At 42.6% G+C, this 20,176-nt stretch overlaps 1 protein-coding gene across 11 annotated transcripts in view; it reads right to left on the bottom strand.

The window, feature by feature from the left end:
- Nucleotides 1-20,176, bottom strand: part of BCAS3 (BCAS3 microtubule associated cell migration factor) — a 361,344-nt gene that overhangs the window by 52,221 nt on the left and 288,947 nt on the right. Inside the window, exon 24 of one of the 11 annotated variants that reach the window (XM_062617121.1) lies at nt 9,201-9,283. The exons of the other annotated variants lie outside the window; for them this stretch is intronic. Coding sequence (XP_062473105.1) covers nt 9,216-9,283 — 68 coding nt within the window. The 3' untranslated portion in view covers nt 9,201-9,215. Of the gene's footprint in view, nt 1-9,200; nt 9,284-20,176 lie in introns of those variants that run through there. 11 annotated transcript variants of the gene reach the window in all.

The following is a 20,176-nucleotide window of genomic DNA, read 5'->3' as shown; positions in this document are numbered from 1 at the left end:
CACCTGAACAGGGTAAAAAGGGATCATGTAAAATATACAGTTGATGTCAAAGGATAACTGGATTTTTTTTCCTTCCCAAACACACCATTTTTATGGTAAAAATATCACAATGCTACTGTATGACCTTCCCACCAGCAACAAAGGCCCTGAACTGCTCTGTTCTGTCAATCAATCACTCAGATGAATGCAACTGTCTCTGGATTTGCACTTCTTTCTTTTGTTACTTAGAATTACAGAATAGCATCACAGAATGGTTGGGGTTGGAATGGACCCTTAAAGCTCATCCAGTCCAACCCCCCTGCCATGAGCAGGGACATCTTCAACCAGACCATGTTGCTTGGAGCCCAGTCCAACCAGACTGTGAATGTCCCTAGGGATGGGGCATCTCCCACTGTCTGCGCAACCTGTGCCAGTGTTTCACCATTTACTTGGTGGAAAGGAAAGGTCTCTGCCTGAGTTAAAGCTCTGGAAAGCTTTACCATCAGCATAGCCCTTCTAACCAGACCTCAGCAGCCTTACCAAGGGTACTGCAAAGAAGAGACTCATAGGAAAAGCTGTTTAGGAGCAGGCAGGGAGGAGCTGCTGGCATGGATGCTGAGCACCCTTACCGCAGGAACAAGAAGCTCTTGGTTATCAGCAGTAATAGGGCTAATTGAAGACCCAGTCTTATGCTCACAAGTTTTGCCACAGGTCATGGAGCACAACAAACTTCTTTGTAACTTAGATCACAAGTTACAGAGATACTATCCTGTGACGATAAAACTTGTCTTATGCAACAAGTAAGAGCTGAATATGGGTGAGGCAAAGACTGGAGCTAACATGAACCTTTGGAAGGGTTTCTGCATATTTTTGTCACCCTTTTGTCCTTTCAGAAGCTGTGTGGATAGTTATAGCAGGGCTGACTATGTTATCTTATGTACTAAATCCGCCTAGATCTGTAGATGATGTCTTAGGGGGTGAAAAAGATTAATAAGGAATCACTCCAATGGCTTTAGGACAGCTAAGAATCTTAACCCATTTAACCTCCCCTAAAACACACAATCAGATCAGAGGAAGTTGTAGGAAACTCATTTCAAAGACTCCAGGCGACACTTTTTAGGTCAGATTTACAAAGCTCATTAGAATGAAGGTCTGTTACTTTAGATTTTAATACTAAGACATACTAAGAAACCCTCTTGCCCCATTTAGGAAACATACAAAGCAAAGAATGCAAATTTTAAAAAGAAACTTAATCTTAATGCATGTGTTCTGCCACCAAATCTGAGTAAAACCTTCCTGGCTTATGTTCTTACAGAAAACAGAAGAAAACACATCAAAAGGGACAACAAATGCCTACTTATTTACATCTTTTTATCCTTTGAAGTAGCACAGGGGATGTACAGAGAATACGATTCTTTGCAAACTATATTTGCTCTGGAAGAAACAGCACTATTAAGGCATGTATGTGAATGATTTTCCTTGTCCTTGTCACCTTCCTAAAACTCTGTTGTGCCCAAAGGTGTTCATATATTCACTGACACTGACTGGAATCTGGGCTGGGTCCACATGTGACTAAGAAGAGAGGGGAAGGAATGATGGTGTTCAAGGCTCCCTCTCTCAACTTTGTGCAGAAAGAGCACAAAACCTGAAGGTAAGCTCTAGCTGACCTTTGTGATAAGCAAGTGCCTCTTAAGTAGAGGAATTAGGACAGAAACATGGAAAAAAATCCATCAGAAGTATGGCATTTCCTAGCCTTGTCTGACTCTATCTGTCTAGCCTGACTCTGGTCGAAGGCAAATGGTTTCCTGAACCTGGAATAAAAAGGAAGGGATTACTCCATGCAGTATCAGAATGACAAGCCATCAACATTTTGTGGTTAATTACAAGGAGAAAGTCCTATGTAGAATGAGGTAGATGGCTTGGCAAACTTTAATTTTAATCTTGTGATATGTCCTGATAACAAAAGGCCTCTATGATATATTAAACAAATTTGTAAATGTATGATCAATGCATTTGACATGTTATTTAATTATGATTCTTCATGACAGAGACAATATGAAAAACTAGTGTCAACATTCTGACAGTGGAATAAATAAATAGATGTAATTATTTCTTATACTGATCCCAGATGAATTGTAATGTATCAGGCCAGACTGCAGACCAGAGTTCTAAGGTTTCCTTAATATGATAGAGTTTGATGTAAGGGGTGTCATGTATCCAATATTTTGCTGGTTTATTAGAATAAAAAGCTCTCTGGGGATTTTGAAGTTCAAATGGTCACAAGTCTCCCCCTCCATTGCTATTGTGCTTAATGCAAGGAGAAGCACTGAAATATGTTTAGAAAAATGCTAGCACATCTGGAAAGAGCAAACCATCAGCCTGCATGAATGTGAACCCCCCTGAACTCCGGGCTGGTGAAAATTTAGGCCTAGATGTGATTGTGTGGTGATTTTTCTCTACCCTAAGCACATGCCAGGCTTGGAAGAGAGGTTTGGACACACGAGACAGCTGATGTGTAGTCAGTCAGCAGGGCTAGGCTCAGCCCAGAGCTTTTTGCAGGGTAAACCCATTCCTTGTGGCAGGGCTGAGCACCAACATTCCTTCTTGAGGACAGAAACTCGCTGCAGCGGTGGGTCGGGCTGAAGGCAGCCAGCACACTTGTGGCCATTATCACACAGACAGGAAAGAATGCACTATCTGTTTCTTCGGCCAAGAGAAATTATAGTTAACATTTAACATGAGGGAACTAACTTCAAAGGAAAGCCAGCTGGATTGGAATAATGGGAGATGAAAATGCTAACACCAGCACAAACCTGCAGGTGGTCATATTTGGCTGAAAATAATACATCTGCAGTAGAGGAGCCTGCTGCAGAGCAGCGCCTGAGACACGGCTGCTGTTTGCTGGGGAGTGGAGAATGGTTACGGTGAGCTGCTCTGTGTGCTGAACACAGGCAGAAGCCCGGAGATGGCCAAGCATCCCTGCACACCCTGACAGCATTCCTTGTGCAGCCATGGTGGTCAGGGAGTATTACACGGCTGGAGAAGCTTGACCTGCCAGAACACAATGCTCTAACAAACATGCTGGGAACCGATGGCAAGGGAAGAAAGAATAATAGAGAGAATAAGAAACAAGAAAACAGCTGCGTGCTCCGCTAATACAGCACTTCAAGGGTTTCCATGCATCATTCTTCCCAGCAAGCAGACTGATAAGTGGGATAAAAAGTCACCAGAGCTACAGGTAATCAATATTCAGTGTTTCCAGGAGATCCCCCCCTAAAAGCTGCAGAACCACATCTGTCTGATGGACTACATCTCAACTAAAACACTGTGCTTTGTGTAGCTTGATTGCAAGATTAGGAAGGAAAGCCCGTGCCTTTCTTGCCCGGTAGGAAACCCCTTGAGCAGGCAGCGGATGATTCAGCTGGGTTTATTTCTGAAACTAAACTACGCAGGAGATCCTTTCAAGCCTGTTGATACAAAAACGCTGACTAAATGTCCCCTTCCCTGTCAGCTGGCTGCTTCTTACACAGATCAGCTGCATTTTAGTCAAATACTCATGTTGCCATAAATCACACCAATTACATCTGCTCAATTTAACACAGGTATAATAATTAGACTGATTATTACTAGGAGAAGGAGCTAGAAGCAGTGAGGGTATGCAGAAATCCTCTATGCAAGTGAGGTTTGCTAGGCTTTCCATTATTTTTTAAGGCAGCTGAATATTCCTGGACATCTCTGTTGACATTGACCTTACTGGAGATTTTATAAATAGCACCTATACAACTATGCTTGCATATAGTATAAAAGCTGACCAGCAAATTTGTTCTTTCTTTCTGACTTCAGCCTCGATACCGCAGGCAAATGGCAAATAAAGGGTGGCAACAGTCCCTACGGGAATAAACTCCAGCTCTATTAAACCCAAATGGAAGTGATTTCTAAGGGCACTGCACCAGGAATGCCTTTTCTCTGGTGGCCATAGATTTAAGGGTTGTTTGCAAGAGGACAGAGCCATTCAAAGGTCTAAGAGCCTGCAGTAATTATTTTCATGATGCGATATGCTGATTATTTCACTAGAAACCGCCAAAGCCATAGGTCTGTCCTTCCTCAGGGTCTGAAATAACTGTCTCCAGCAGGAGTTACTGTTCCATGGGCTTCCTACAAGAAGTACCGATCCAGTTTATTATTGCATTTCTCAACATTTTTGTAATTGCATGACCATTGCTTCCTTTAGTTTTTAAAGATTTCTTCCTAAGGCAGCAAACGTTTCATTCTCTGCCATTATCAGAAGCCAAACAGACCGAAAAACTGAAGCCTCCGATGCTCCAAATCTGCACATTCACTACTTGACTTTACCTGCAGACTAAGGAAAGGAGCGGGCTGGCCTCTGCCCCCAGCCTCAGCTCCCTGTAGAGCAGCCTGGATGCAGATAAATCCTGTGACCTGCCCAGCTTTCTGTATGGACAGAGCAGGGCCAGAAATATCTGCAATACAAGGCAAGAAAAACTGCATACCGCTGTGCAATAGGAATGTAAAGAGGAATATGGATAAAGACTAACATGTCACATTAATATTGCTGCAAAATGATTTTTATTCATCAGGGTAAGATTTGCCAGATTTGTTGCGGTGCCTGTTTTTTAAGTATAAAACAGCGCACCCTTAGTCGCTAAGCAGATGATGCTAGTTTTAACAAATGAAGCTGGATTAATTTAAAGTATTTAAAGTCATCAGCAGACCTTAGGTTAACGAACATATGTCATTTTCTTCTAAGTTTCTGTTTTGATGAAAACACACTGCCAGTCTGCGCTCTTCTACAGCTTACTGCGCAAAGAGGCTACCTGAACCCTCGGCTACCTGACCCAGTACCTAGAAGCGGTTGCACCAGCAGCTGCTGCGGGATTAATGCACAGGAACCTTCAGAGAGATGGATGGAGGAGGTCAGAGAGATACAAACGGCCGCGACACATGTCATGTATCACTGTCTGCTCTGCCCGCCCCGACGCTGGGAAAATGGCAGAGCTCGTCCAAGCGAGCCCACTTAAAGGGCTAATGGGTAAATGCATAAAACTATTAAATGCATAAGAATCCTCTTCACCAAATGGCAAAATACAATGAAAGTTTAAACTGTTAATTGAATAAACCTCTTAAGGCCAGAGTGCATCAACGCAGGGTGTTTAGCAATTTGCCAGTTAGGTGCTATGCTACCTCCAAGCCAGTGTGTGTGACACGGACCTTTGCAGGAAGCGTGCCCGGGATTGCTCCTGTTCTGCAAAACTCGGACTCAGCCCCACGATCACTGCTGCGAGCTGCAGGTTGATTTTAAATGCAGAAAGGCTTAAAAATGTTTTTAACATCTAGCTAAAGGCAATCGGCTCCCAAGGTGCTGCTGCTGCGGGTGCAGCGCTGTGTCAGCCTTGGAGCACAGAGGAAAATCCTCCTCCTGCAGCCTGAATTAAAGGCACAACGAAGGAGCTAAGAGCGAACCAGGAATTCTCTGTACGGTTCTATGGGAGTAGGCTGCTCCTTGGGCTGAGTGTGATGCAACTTTGCTGATGCAGAAGCCTGCAGCTGCTTTGTGAGCAGAGCTTGCCAAAGGCTGCAGCATCTGACCTGTGCCGGTGTGAGCAGCACATGCAGTAATATCTGAGGATGGTGGCCTCTCATATCCAAGTAAACTCACTCCAGAAGGCTGCGAACTAATTACAAAAGAATCCCACAGAACCTTCATTTTTATTTCATGGGCCTGATTATGTGGACTGCTTTTGACACAAAATCTTGTCCAAGGGGTACAACCTGCACCGCGGCACTGATAATTGATGTTTTGTAGTGATTTCCTCAACAATAACTGGCTTCTCTGGAGATAAGCACTGCTTTTGGCCTCACGGTTTATCCTCCATAGGAACAAGATTACTGCCTCATAACACAATTGCAAAGCTACAGTACTATTATCCTTTAAACAGCAAGAGGAGAAAAAAATGATTTCTGAAAAGTACCATGATCCTTCATAAACAGAGCCTGACTGACAGCAATTTCAGAGACAGTAACTAATCTAATGTAGCATTATAACAGCACAAAGAAGTAGATTTGGCCACTGAACCAAAGTCATTAAAGATTAGGCCAGCTGGTTTAACAGTTAGGAAATGTTTTTGCCTATCTGAGCTGAGGATACAATGGAAGTTGTTTTATGATTTAATGCCTCTGTTGTAAACAATATGACTTTTTGGATAAATCAATGGCTGACATTGATGGGACAGAAAACTTACTGAGCTGAGGGTAGCTTGTAAACCCAGCTTTCCAAAGCTAAGCTAACAAAACCAGTCAGACTCCCTCCCAAAATAAATCTGCATTAACATATACTAAAATACGTTATGCAATGATAGTCCACTACCATCACTTGTTTTTAATTAGTACAAAGGCTGCATTTATTTGCGTCAAAGAAGAATGCACTTAACCATCCTTCATACAAAAAAGAAGGAAAAGAAAGAAGAAAAAAAGGAAAAGAAGGAAAAAAAGCTGAGAGAGATGAACTAGGAAACGGTAACCAAGAAAGGTTTTTAGCTGCAGATCTCTTAGCATTAGGTGCTAAAATACAGCTACACATTCTTAGGCGGAGAGCGCCTTAAAGTCAGGCCAGAGAGGTTAACTGCTGCCTTTATTGGTGTCTGATCTTTGCATGGCTCCTTCCCGTTGCCTTTATTGTGGGGTCGCCACCGGGTTGCATTCAAGTGAAAACATTTTGACCGTGTCATCAAATCTTCTGCAGAGCATCTGAGCTCTTCTGCTGCTGACAAAGAGGTGAAACGAAGGGGCGTGTTTCCTGGTGTCGGGATGAATCGAAACCAGCCAGCTAGCAGACATCTTGCTGGTTTTCAAGGGCCTGCAGACATCTAAATCTCTGTGTCCACAAAAACAAAGAGTAACCACAAGGAATCTGACTCCAGCCGGCGAGAAGGCTTAGCTTTCCATTCAGGGCTTTGGCTGCCAAACGTCAATGGAGTCTGAATGCATACGGCGGGGCAAGAGATTTCTTTACACTGCTTTTTTGAAGTATTAGCAGTAGGCTATCCAGTGATCTAAAATACCAAAACATAATAAGAAGAAAGCAGGTAATTCTAATTGGCTGCACCTAATTGTCAGACTTCATGCTTGGGTACATCCTTTTAATTTAATGATTCTATCAAGTGCCATTTTCCCCTCCTGTTTTGCTGTTTTCCAGAACCTCTTCAGTCAAATCACTGGTTTGTTTTTGCAGGGATTACAGCAGGACAAATATAGCTGCTGTCTGAAGGGACAGGCTAGGGCAGTCCTGTGAGTGCTGTGCTAATAGGGGAGACAGCAGTGCTACTGCTTCGGCTTCTCTCACCTTTAAGCCTGTCTGTCGGATGAAGAGTCACTATTCCGTTATTTTTCCACGTTATTACTTACAGAAATCACTCAAGAAATCAGTCAGTGGCATTTAACCCTGATATATACACAACAAATGGCAAATATATATACACCAAACTCAAATATATTTTTGTATCTGCATCTATATATTGCAACAAAGGAGAGCAGCGTCAAAGGAAATGCACCAGCGGCAGAGCTGTTTCTCTACAGAAAGCTTTTGCCCTTTGAGAGCTGTGTGCTGTTTCAAGTATGTTCAAATTGTGTGCTTATAATCATAATTCTTTGCATGATGGCCAGGAGCATCACCAAAATGAGATCTCCTATATGCTTAGAAGAGTCACAGGACAGAAGATAACATCCTGCCATGTAATGAAGTTTCAGACGTTGCTAGTCCTCATATTCTTAGCTCAGAATCACAGTAAGAGGTGCTCTCTGCTTTGCAAAACTTGTAAAAAGGGACAGGAAACCATTTCAGTGCCCAAAAAATAGAGCCTCTGGGATGGAAGATCACTAAATAAGACCAATTGCTTTGCGGCACTTAACTCTCCAAAGGGGAATCCAGGAAAACAGTTCTGGAACTGGACCAAGATACTATACTGCCATGAGTACACTGGGATATTGTTAATGGGACATAGGGAACTCAAACATAAATAGTGAGTGGGATTTTCCTTGCATTGGCTACAATACATATGTTTGTTCAAGAAAAAAATAGCTGGAGCAAGAAGACATGCACGTCTGGTGTTGATGAAAAGCCTGTTTGTGTCAGATACAGTGGAGAAATTGTTCCAGAATAGTTCATCTTTAAATGAAGATCCCCCTGATCATGCTGCCAAGGTCTGTGTCAGCTTGGATTTTTTGGCTCTCTAAGTGCCAGCAGCACAAGTAAAATCCGCTTTGGTACGGGCTTTAAACATGGACATCTGACATTTTGCTGTGTTTTCAAGAATAGGCTCAACTTCTTTGTCACCAGTGGTGCCATTGATCCTCGCGCTTCCTCGGTTCCCTGGGGACTGGCTGTCTCCCACGTACACAAGAAAAGTGACCACAGTGAAGTCAAATGTCAGGTAAGAAAAGAGGAGTTCAATTCCAGTTAAAAGAATGAGTTCAGAAAGAGCAACATTTGTCACAATTAGGGGCAAACATTCAGAATTTGATTCCTGGTCATCCTCAACAAATGCAGGTAGGAATAACAGAGTTAAGATGTTTGCCATCTTCATCTTATGTTGCATATGCATCCACATACACATGTGTATGTGTTTTTCCTACAATTTACAGGCAAATAACACCTCCTTATGGCAGTGTAGCCCCATAAACCAGCACCGGGCTCAGCTTCCTCACCACACTCACGCTTCTCCAACGTCTTTTGCACTAAAAGGTAAAAACTCCCTTCAAAAGACTAAGTTTAGGTACAGACCTTGTGACCAAAGAGACATCGGTAATGCACTACCAACATTTCTCCCTTGTGACCTCTTTATTTGGAGTTCCCCATTTTCTTCATTATGCGTTTCTCATTTATCATCACCTGAAGTGCTTCAAAAGCATCGCGCATTCTGACACAACTACAGACAACGTATTCCTAGGAAATATCTGAGCTGATTCATAGTCTTTCCCCTCTGACACCAGAGGTTTATGTAAGTTAGGAATAACAGAGCTGCTAAAATTAATGGCTGAAGGGCAAGCCATTTTCTGTGTCACACTATACATAATGCTCTGGTTCAGCAAAAGAGTAGCTGGATTATTTTGATTCTTTACTCACAGTTAATTACAATTAAAAGTAAGACTGTAATTACCTTCCCTGTAAACTTTGGCCTTAACTGCTGAGCACAACAAAACAGAAGGAGCCTTGGTTAACCTCAGTGGAAAAAAAAATGAAGGTTTTCTTCTGAACCAGCCAGAGCATGGGCATTCAGGAGGAACGATTCTGCGAGGGTGAAGCAAAAGCAGACTGAGAGCCAGTATCAGTGTTCACTCCTGGACTGGTCACTTAGAAACCCACAAAGCTTCAGGTGGGAGCGGGGGGAAAGGCTGCTGCCCCGAGCAGCCGCTCTGCAGGAAGCACGGCGATGGGGTGCTCCCAATAGCTGCGCCCTTCAATCAAGAGGATTCCATACAGAACTTCCCCCGCTCCTCTGTCTCGCTTTGTATTCATTTGAACAGTTTAGTGCTGCTGTTTGCACGGGGAAACCAGCGGCTGCCTGTGCCTGCTGCACGCATCTCCAAGGCTTTCACTGCTTCCCTTTCACTGGGGGTGCTGGAGGCTTCTGTCCTTACTTTGCTCACAGTTTGTGGATGGGGACTCAGAGTCCTTTGCTGCAGTAAGACTTCAAGTCCTGTTTCAAATATGATCCTTTACTTCTCTCTCTGAATAGAGAAAAGGCATGGCAAGGCATTTCTAACTTCAGCAACAGGCCTGTCTTGTGTGGACACAGAAGCATCAGAGAAAGCAGCAGCCTTCTAGAAAAAACAGTCTTAATGCCAGGTTGTTGTGTCCCACTGAGGGAGGCTGCCCTGGCCACTTCTGAAGCTACACATCTGCCTTGCCAGGAAAGAACAATCTATAGGAAAGGGAGACTATATTTTAATTCCATGGCTATATCTGTGCCAGGCCCAGCCCTGGCTCAATGCACGAGCCAAGAGCTGGCACTTGGAGCCGAGCGGGAGAAGGCTCAATGGCTCCCATTAACTCTCCATCCATCTCATGATGACAAACGCGCCATTGTAGCAGAGCCGCCTTGAGACAGACAGACAGAAGGAAGGAAGGAGGAAAGGAAGGAAGGAGCTTTTGAAGACAAAGTTGTTCTTTGGCTATAATTATAGATATTTAGAGATTTGAATTGATGGTCATAGGAGGAACTTTTGATTGTGCAGTGTGTAAACACTTCCTGATCTATGATTCAACACTGAAGATTTTGGAGAACACAGTAAGCCTTGGAACAGGCGCTGTCATAAGCACCCTTATTCTTATTATTATTATTGAGAGTATATCTGAAGGGTAAGTACATGAAAATTCCATTTCTCCAGAATGAGTTCATTTTTTAACCATTCCATTTCTCCAGATTTTTTATTTTTTCTAAATCTTTACAAGCATTTGTATATAGATTTAGTAATAATAAGTGTAGGAGAAAAGAAACATAAAATAACCCAAATCCCTGCCCCACAAATGCTGCTAGTACATAAACTTTATAAATACAATGTTGGCAGATTCCGCTATATAAAAAGGTAGCTAAAAAAAAGTAAGAGCCATAAATAATGCCAAGTAATAAAGGAGGTGAATGTTTTTGTTATTAGATTCTTTCATTGTATAAATCTGTTTAATAAGCTGGCTAGGAATCATTGATAGAAAACAGACTGCTTGTGGTGTTACAGATCAACCTGTTCTAAATGTTCTTTCCTAAACTCTATGCCAAGCAATACTTTTTACAGATACAATTTAAAAATTGAATGTTCTTTCATCATCCAAAGGGAGCAAATAGCACTAGAAGTCAGAATGCACCTTTTGAAGAATGCCTGACACGTGTCTGTATCAGCAAAGCCGAAAATCTTTGTTTTCTAAATGCCTAAGAGGGTCTGCTGTGTGTTCAGAGTAATTAATACCATACATCTGATTCGTCAAATGTGATCAGTGTATGTGTAAAACTCTTGATTTAGAAGTCCTTTTCCCCCCCAACATATGTGTATTTTTGGAAAGCCCTATCATATATTTTTCTTCAGAAGTTCATGTAAAAAGCATGCAGTAACATTTCACTGTAATGAAAACTAAATGTTGTGAAATGTTATTGAGGTCAGTGATGGGTTTGTGACGTTAATCTTTGTACACTATTGTTTCTCATTACTGCGTGGTATTTTTGGTTTTCATTATTCCCAGAGGAAAGGACAGAAAAAAATGAGATGCTATAACCCAAATAAGGAAAAAGGAATAAACACATCCAAAAACGAAGATAGCAGTAAATAAGGGACCCATTAGGACATTATTGGATAATAAATTGCTGAACTTACACCTGCCCCCCCCCGAGTTAAAAAGCAGACAGGCATTTTTGATTTATTATCAAATAGATATCCCTATTTCTGCTTTACATTTTTATATTGCTGCATTAACTTCTAGAACAGGTGGTTTAAGTGCACAGCTCTCAATATCCTCAAAATCACTTTAGGTTCTGACTCCAATTTTGATGGGACAGAGTACAGCCCAAACAGCTCTGGTTTCAGTGTATTAAGGGCTGCTCAGTTTTGGGAACTTCAGTGCTTCACCAAGTTGTGCTCAGGAAGACGCTTAAGTCTTGAGGAAAGAGTCCCTCCTCGGAGTACATCAGAAGGAGAAGCTGTATCATCAGAAACAGGAATTCGGGCAGAACAGTCAGTACATTTGCATCCAGTGGTAAAACAGTTGAACTAAGAGCAAGAAGAGTCTCTGCCCATGCAGCCCCTCACTGAAATTCCTGACAAACGCCCAGGCATCCCATCTACCTGGCCAGAAAAGCTCCCAGCACCTCCCCATCTGTTTCCTTACACAGTGTTATGACACACGGTCCCAGCTGGAGCTGCCTGGACAGGCAGCAAAGCACATCCACAGGCAAGAGCCCTCACCTGGTGTCCAGACCAGGAAGATCTTTAACCGGTTTCAACATGGAGCAGGGGCTGAGCACGTAACAGACATTAAAAATTGCAATGACCCCTTTTTCAATTAACGGCCTAATCTCAAATTAGATGGAGATTTATCAGAGGGAGGCCTTGGAGAAAGTGAAGCAGACAAAAAGGGCAGACATTCAGCAAGCCCTGAGAATCGGAACTCTCCCTCGCCCATCAAACTAATGAGGTGTGCCCGAGTACTTGAGGGCTCATGGGAATAGGATACAGAGACTTTCAGCTCTAAATCACCAGTTTAAATCCAGCTGAGTTCATCATGATTGAAAGTAGTTACCATCTGTGACTACTGTGGCCTCCCAGGAATTTGTTGGTGGTCTCACCCTTGCTCCTATGGAGTGATAGGGACAGTGTGGCCCTCCTGCCCAGGCTCTGGGCATCCCCACTGCTGTGCTCTGGGGAAACCCAGGGGCTGAGCTGACACGGCATGAAGTGGCGGATCAGGTGCTGATCCCACACCTCCAGGTAAGGAGAACAATTTGATTTACCCTGCTGCAGTCCCCAGTGGAGATTACAGGGGCTTCAGGGCACCTCGGCTGCCACTTGCATGGCTCCCATTGAACTAGTTTTACCAGGCAGATGAGCACTGTTTATAATACAGGAATGCAAAGATTTCCTAAAGTGTTGTGCACAAACATCATAATATAATCCCCAGAGCTTCAAAGCCAATCCCAACAACTAATCCCATAGATAAACAAAGCTAAATCTCTATTTGCCTGCAAAAATAATGAGCAAACATTAGGGATATCAGGGTATTGAAGGTCTCCAATCTTCTGAGGAAAGAGCTTGACTTTCACCCAGTTTGTACTGTGAAGCCCTAATCTACTGTAAATTATAAAATCTAATTAAAATGGGGGAAACTGAGGCAGTTAAACCCTTCAGAGGAACCCTGATAAGACTCATAGCTATGCTAGTTTCCATTTCAAAGAACTGTTTGCAGACCTTGTCTTCCTAGCATTGCACTTAAGCCATCTGCCTGGTCTAAGTGCTTCTTCATGTTGTATAGATTTATCGCTCAAATCCCTACTTAGGCTATAACATTATTTGTAAAGTTGTCTATGACATGCTGAGGCCCTCTCTAAAATAACAGCATTAACCATCATTTGGTCCTAAGAGATACTGAGATGGGTTTCAATGCTGCTGCAAAGAATCCCTCCTCACAGACACCAACCTAGGTATGTGCTACGATCTTAAGGTATTAACTAGAAAGAGGAACTGTACTTGTGTGATGCTACATGGCCAGATAGAATGGCCACCCTCATGGGAAAAGGACTTAAGCTGCATTAAGTGTCACTCCATAAGTGTCACTCCAACCACTGATAATGATGTTTCAAATCAAATGCTACAGCAGCAAGACAAAGAGAAGATAGATCAGGCAGCGGCCAGAGGTCTGCTGAATAATTAAAGGAACACACTGCAAAATAAACAAAGTTTTCATCTCTTTCCAGATACTTGCAGTGCAAGTATGTTTAAATCCAGGCCCAAAGCACTCGAGCAACTTCCTGCGTCCCCTTAGGACTTCTTGTGTGGATAATGCTCCTCAGGAGATACCACAACTGAACCTGCTGTATTTCTTTCAGGATTTTCCAGTTCATGAGACTAAGAGCCTATTTGAAATACAACCAGCACACTCCACTAAAAGAAAAGCATTACTGCATGACTCCCTCAGTATAAGGTTAATTCTTCACCTGCATTACACTCTGCTCTTACCAGTATCACTGAAATCTTCAGTTTGTTGGGTTTCTCTATTAAATTAACATCAAATTCCAATGACAACAATAAATACCATTTATTTACCAGCTGTAGCATCAGGGCCAGAAAACCATGAGCCACAGCAACTATACAGCAAAGTTTCTCTATCTCATCCACCATGACAACAAAGTTCATGCACACTTGCGTAACAGCAGGCGCTCTTTTATTCCCACCATCAACTGAGCGTGATTTTGGTGGTTCCCTTGGAAAGCATCCCTTGAAGTCACCCATCTTCTGAGGAAGATTCCTTGAAAACAGCAGACTCCACTGTACTTCACTTGGTGGTTCACAGCCAAAGCAGCTCTCGGAGGGACCATGGAAACCCAGCTCCAGTAGCAGTGAGTGTTTTCTTGTAGCAACAAGCACTTGGGGCGTAAGCAAACACTGGGAGCTGATGACGTGTCAGATATACGAGTGTTTTCTTTATCAGTAAATGTTTGCTGACTCGGACTCCCCTGAGTTGAGGTTTCCTCTTTTTCCTCCTTCAGATTTATTGATCTGAGCTGATAATGGCAACTCAACATTTTGCCATCGCCAACTAGCAGAATCAAAGAGGAAAATGGAGTGAATAAGTAAAAAAACCTGGTGTTGGTGGAACAACATTTGCCTTTAGAATACGAGGGTGGGAAGTGTCAGTGTGTTCAGGAAATTACATGTCAAAACTAGTAAAAACATGTTGAAATGGATATTAATGGATGCTTAAATCACCCTGAAATGCTTACGAAACACAAATCTGTGTTACTTTGAAAAAGTAAACACAGTTAGAGTATAAAATGGTAAGGAAAGTACTCTTGCCTTCTTATTATCAAATGAAGCCTATCAGAAAAATTGAATTATTCTAAACCCAAGGAAATAACAGAATAAAGAGCCTCTATTTTTACTTGGAATGGTACTAAACAGAAATCTAGGATTTTCTGTGTAGTCTTACTCTTCTTTTTTCTTCTTTTTTCCTTCCCCCTAACCCCCAAACAGAACATCCTTTCACTGAATCCAATAGCAAAATATCACACTGAGTTTCTTTTGGGACCATACAAGCAAGACCCCTGTTTTAACCATCCATCCTCAACCCCCCATGCACATTTAATCCATACTAGACCTTGAGGATGATGCCAAAATATCTAACAGTGATTCCTGAATAGGTTGAAAGCAGACCGCAGGGTTGCAGAATTACAGCTGAGCAGTTAAAATAAGGCTTAAGTGAAAGAATTTAAAAGTTGTACCTTTAAAGTGTGCTTTAATCTGATTACAACTGATTGAACTTTAGGTAAAAAAAGGACTACTTGTATGATCAGCGACGGCTGAATCTAGACTGCATGGCAGTGCGCTATGGACATGGATGTCTTAGTTACATGAAATGTAATGACATATACATATTTATATGCTTATTGCCACCTGAAGATGTGATTTGTACGTTTGGCAATTACAAATTGATCAGAAATCAAACAGAAGCAGTTTTGTTGCAGAAATTCAGGTTTCAGGATCTATTCTTCCTTTGCCGGAACACATAGCTTGATGCAATGCTTAGCAGGTCAGAGAGAGATACATAATACAGAGTTTTAGTTGTCTCACACAGACACAGCACGTGGAAGGGAAGAGCAAAGTAAATCCGTATTTGCTAATCTGGTAAATGTTATAAAAAAGTGAAAAAAAAAATAAAAAAAATTCCTGATGTTTGTCTGGTTTCTCTCACTTCAAAGATCCTGGAGCAGGAGAGGGGATTTTGGAGATGCAGGGAGAAGCTATTTATTAAAACAGTCACAGGACTGTGCAATAAGGTGTAGGTTTTGTGAAAGAAGCGTGACATTGTTTTTGGCTGCCCTGCATTGCAAAGCCAGATTCTTTCTAAGAGTTCTTGAAGAAAACGAATGATAAATGACCCTGAGACTTTGCAAAAGATCTGATTCAGAAATGAGACAAACTTTAGACACGAAATCCATGAAGGCCTCATCCCCTGTCAGGACTGGCTGGGGTCTTCCAGGTTTTGACACTCCATCTGTTTGCTCTCATGTCTGGTTGTGGCGCTGCATGCAGAAGGAAGCAAGGGAGGAAAAACAGAGGAAAGGAGAGACTCAAAAATGGGAAGGGAGAAGAGGTTTTAGCAGGTGGCCCCTTGAATGGCAGCACACAGGACAGGGCAGCTCAATCCCTTTTCTCCTCTGCGCCAGGAGCAGAGTACGGTGCTTGGAAAGAGCTTGGTGCCTGCCACGCTTTGCTTCCAATGAAATCAACAGCAAAGCTCCCTCAACTTCAAAGGAAGCTGAATTAGGCCAATGTCAAAAGCTTTCAGAAGTCCTACCCTTAAATCCTTAGCACTCCTAAGTCTTCCTGAAGGAAAGCAGACAGTCCAGCCCACGTACTCACACAGGCACTGGAGACCTCAATTCAAGGGACTGCACCTGGCTGAGCTCCAACAAGTGAGTTTACCCTACTGAGTAAGCCTGATCTTGCTCACTTTTCATCACTGGGCAAGTTTGGGTGTGAGAAGTCCCTGGGGAGGTGACAGAGAAACTGTCAGGAGAGGCTGCTTGGGGAGAGCAACAGCGCAGAATGCCAGGACATGGTCCTACCAGCCCCGAAAGGCTGGAGCATCCAGCACCCTGCCTTCCTTGGAGGAAGACTCCCATGGAGCAAACAATACTGCAGGGAAAAGTCCCTTAAAACACAGTCTCTCTTTGGAAGATCTGCTGCAATTTCATTCCCACTGAAGCTCCTTTCCCCAGCAGTGGATACACACCTGTCTCTGAGGCTGCTCTTTATAACTCACTTTGCATCCAGAGTTTGTATCACCATGCACAAAAGTTGGCCTAAAGGGAGCAAGATCTGCAAATGGCAGGAGGTTGCACACATCTGGCCTTTCAATTTGGATAACACCATTTTGGTTTTTAAGGTAAAAATCTGCACTAAAGCCAAATCAGCCATGCAAGCACATGAGTAAAAGCTCCTCCTTGCCCAAATGCAGATTTGCTCTTCCACAGCTGCTCTGTGCATGCAAGCAGCTCTGAAACCAGCAGAAGTAATCAAAGCATCTCTCCTCCTGAGCAAACTGGAGAATCACAACCACACCCTTCACATGGAATCTGACCCATTATAGCGTCCTCAGTTCTCAGCCTGCTTCGCCAGGAGGCTGCTGGGGCTCACTTCACGCCGCACTAGACCAGATCAATGTTTAAGTCGCAGGTTCAACTTGAGAACGAGGGCAGGTTTTTTTCCTTGTCTGATCAAGGTCAAAACTATTAAAATACCCTTGGTTTCTCAGCCCAGTGAAATGAACTGGTAATACATTTGGCAAGTTAATCTGTGGATTGCCTTCTCACATGAGACCAGCTGTTGTGTTTCTAAGTACAAGCAGTATTTACCTCCAATAATGAAATGACTGAATATAATATGAAAAAAAATAGTAGTTCAGTGTTCCCTTGCCTACTGCACAGTCCTGGGTTATATTTACAGTCCTAATAAACTGATTTGTCAAAACCATCAGAAGCAAGGATGATCATCTGGGATCCAGATGAACTAAAATACATGTAATTAGAAGTTGTCCATTTGTTCTCTTTTATCTCCCACATATCTCTCCTTTGCTCTCAAATACGTGTCTCTGTTTATGCGCAACTGACCGTTTAGCTACAGGCTTAAACTCCAATCTTTATATTACCACTTTTATTGCAGCATAACACGAGTGAGCTCTTACTTCACAGCACACTCATGCAAAACAAAAATCTGGTCACGTTACTTTAGTATTTTAATGTGTAGCATGTGCACATGGACACACTGTACATCTATGAATAGATTACACAGCTGTACAATATACAGGTACACGCACACACCCCTACAGCTGGAGAGAACCTGCCTCCAAAACCAAATACAGATTTAGCTCATCTACTGAACATATCTCCTAGCTGAAAGTGATGCAATCAAACTTGCTAGTTACCTTCATTTTCTAAGCAGGAGCAGTTGCTTTTTTCATAACATTTAATAACATTATTATGTAGAGGACCTGATATAGGACCTCACAGCCATGCAGGAGCCAGTTTTAGCCATGACCTACACCAGCCAGATAAACTGATGATGAACTTAGTCTCTTTGCTTCATGTACCTTTTGAATCAGGATGTTATAAAGCACCAGGTGTTCAAAGGCTCGATAATTCTCTTTTTCAAGGTTCTAATACGAGCATTATTTCATAGCATCTATTTGAAGTATATATTGTAAAGAACAATCTGAACAAACACACTCAATGCCTCGCAGAAACTCTGACAGAAAAACAAAGAACAGGACATAGGAAAAACGCTGAAGAAGATGTGGGAGAGATTATTAGTAACAGTGAAGGAGGAAAAAATTCCTGGGAGACGTTAGTTTTAAGAAGGGATCCAAATGAACAGTGTGCTGCTGGAAGAGTGATGGGAGATCTTCTGCAAGCTGAAGGAAATGATACCTGAGGGTGTGTAAGAAACACTAAGGAGGAGAACGAAAATGAAGAAAGATGTGGAAGTAACACAGGGCATGAAAAGCAGCCTGGGAAGATGTGGCACCAGAATATGACAATTGAGCTCTGATTCTGCGGGAATCAACCTCTCTTCAGTATGGGAGAGGGAGGGGATTGCCATGTTATACGAGGGTTTCCTGCAGTCTGCCTCGGAGAAAGGGGAGGGCTGAAATGTTAAGACCAGTGGCTACAACAATGAAAGGGTTTTACTAAACTCTATTAAGCTAACCAGTCACAATAAACCGTTTCCATGAACTTGCGGTACAACGCTCACTATACAAGTCTACCTGAACCAAATACAGAACTAAATTTACCCTAAACATTTATCTGCAAGTGGGCTATTACTTCCATAAGACCAAAAATAATCACAACTACTTCAGCGTCAGGACTGCTTCAGATTGCTTCTAAAAGCACTGGTTTAAGAAAAGTATTTTTTTAACTTTCTTTTTTCTTTTTAATTCTCATTTAACTGATCAGGAAGATGCCTCTATACAGCATCGGCAGAGTCACCCGGGGTATCCAGTTGGTTTACATCATCCTGTTCAGATTAGCCATAAAGATTTCAGTAGCCACTGCAATACGCAGGGAAGCTGTTGTAGTTTCTGAACTGTTTGAACAGTCAGCTACTAAACATAACAGTATTTGATGATGATGATAATTTCCAGGGGCTGCATAGCAGCTTTTATCCATAGATCCCAAAGCTCCTGAGTTATACCACCACAATCTCACTTTGAATAGAGGCACACTGAGGCAGCAGGAAGGAAGTGATGTGTCCCAGTTCAGTCAGCAAACTGTGATTGAGCCTGTGTTCACATGCAGTGTCCTGCACAAGGGGAGCAGAGCTCACCTGGAGGAGGATGGTACGCTACCCTAGAAAGCCCCTCACCCTCAGGAGGCAGTCACCCATCTAAGAGGCAGCAGTTCATATTCCAAACATCTATCTTCAAACCAGCAACATTCTCAATGAATGCTTTCCTTCTAGAACTTGTCTGATGCACACAAATAGGTGCAAAGGCGAGTAAATGCTTACCAGTGAAAAACAGGCAACATCTGTAGCACTTCATACAAATGGTGAATAAAGGCACGCAGCTAAAGGTGCAGTGCAGGGGGCATCTCCTTCAAGGTATTTAAAATACTCCCATTTATAAAGCTGTTAACAATTGCTCTGAAACATAACTGCTCAATATTTAAGCCACAAGTTGGTGATCTCTTTTTACTCAGTTGTCACAGAAGCTCAGCTACTGAAGAAAGTTGGCATTTAACACTGGAATTACACACCGCCATAAACTCATCTAGAAAAGAAATGTTCACCGGTAACGACAGACAAGAAAACAAAATCTTTTTTAATAAGGAGTTCAGAATTTTTAACCTTTATGTAAGATCCCACATGAAATTCTCAACATGGCCCTATAGCATTCCATCAGTCTCCACTGAAGTCAGCAATGGTTTTGCCAGTGATTTCAACATACCCAGGATTTCCCTGTCTGAGGCACAGCAAAGCTCACACTGAAGATCCAGAGATTTTAGTCCAGCAAAACTCCTGGTACTTATGTAAAGGTCTTTCGATTTGCCTCGGAAACCAGTCAGCACAACACAGCCCTGCTACCAGGACAGAACTGGCTGCTTGGAGGTGACACAGGGTCAGTAACCATAGTGCATGATTTCACGCTCCTGTTCCCAACGCCAAGCCAAACTCACACTTCCTATGCACACAACTCATCGGTGGTTTGGGCTTTCAATTCCTCCATCCCATCAATGACAAAACTTCCAAACGACGGTGCAATGCTCCTCTATCATGGCAGATGCTGCACAGACAAACATATTAGACCCTGGCAGTCACAGAACCTACTGTGTGTAAGCTAATCCATAGAGAGTAATCATGGCGAATTAAAGGAAAGACTTTCATCACTGAGAGGAAGTGCTAAGGGCATTCAAAACACCTC

Source organism: Pezoporus occidentalis, unplaced genomic scaffold (assembly GCF_034315485.1).
Source record: "Pezoporus occidentalis ecotype Australia unplaced genomic scaffold, CSIRO_AGI_Poc_V1 ctg192, whole genome shotgun sequence".
Taxonomy (NCBI): domain Eukaryota; kingdom Metazoa; phylum Chordata; class Aves; order Psittaciformes; family Psittacidae; genus Pezoporus; species Pezoporus occidentalis.
The sequence above is the reverse complement of the archived record's forward strand: the minus strand, read 5'-3'. Positions and strand labels throughout refer to the sequence as shown.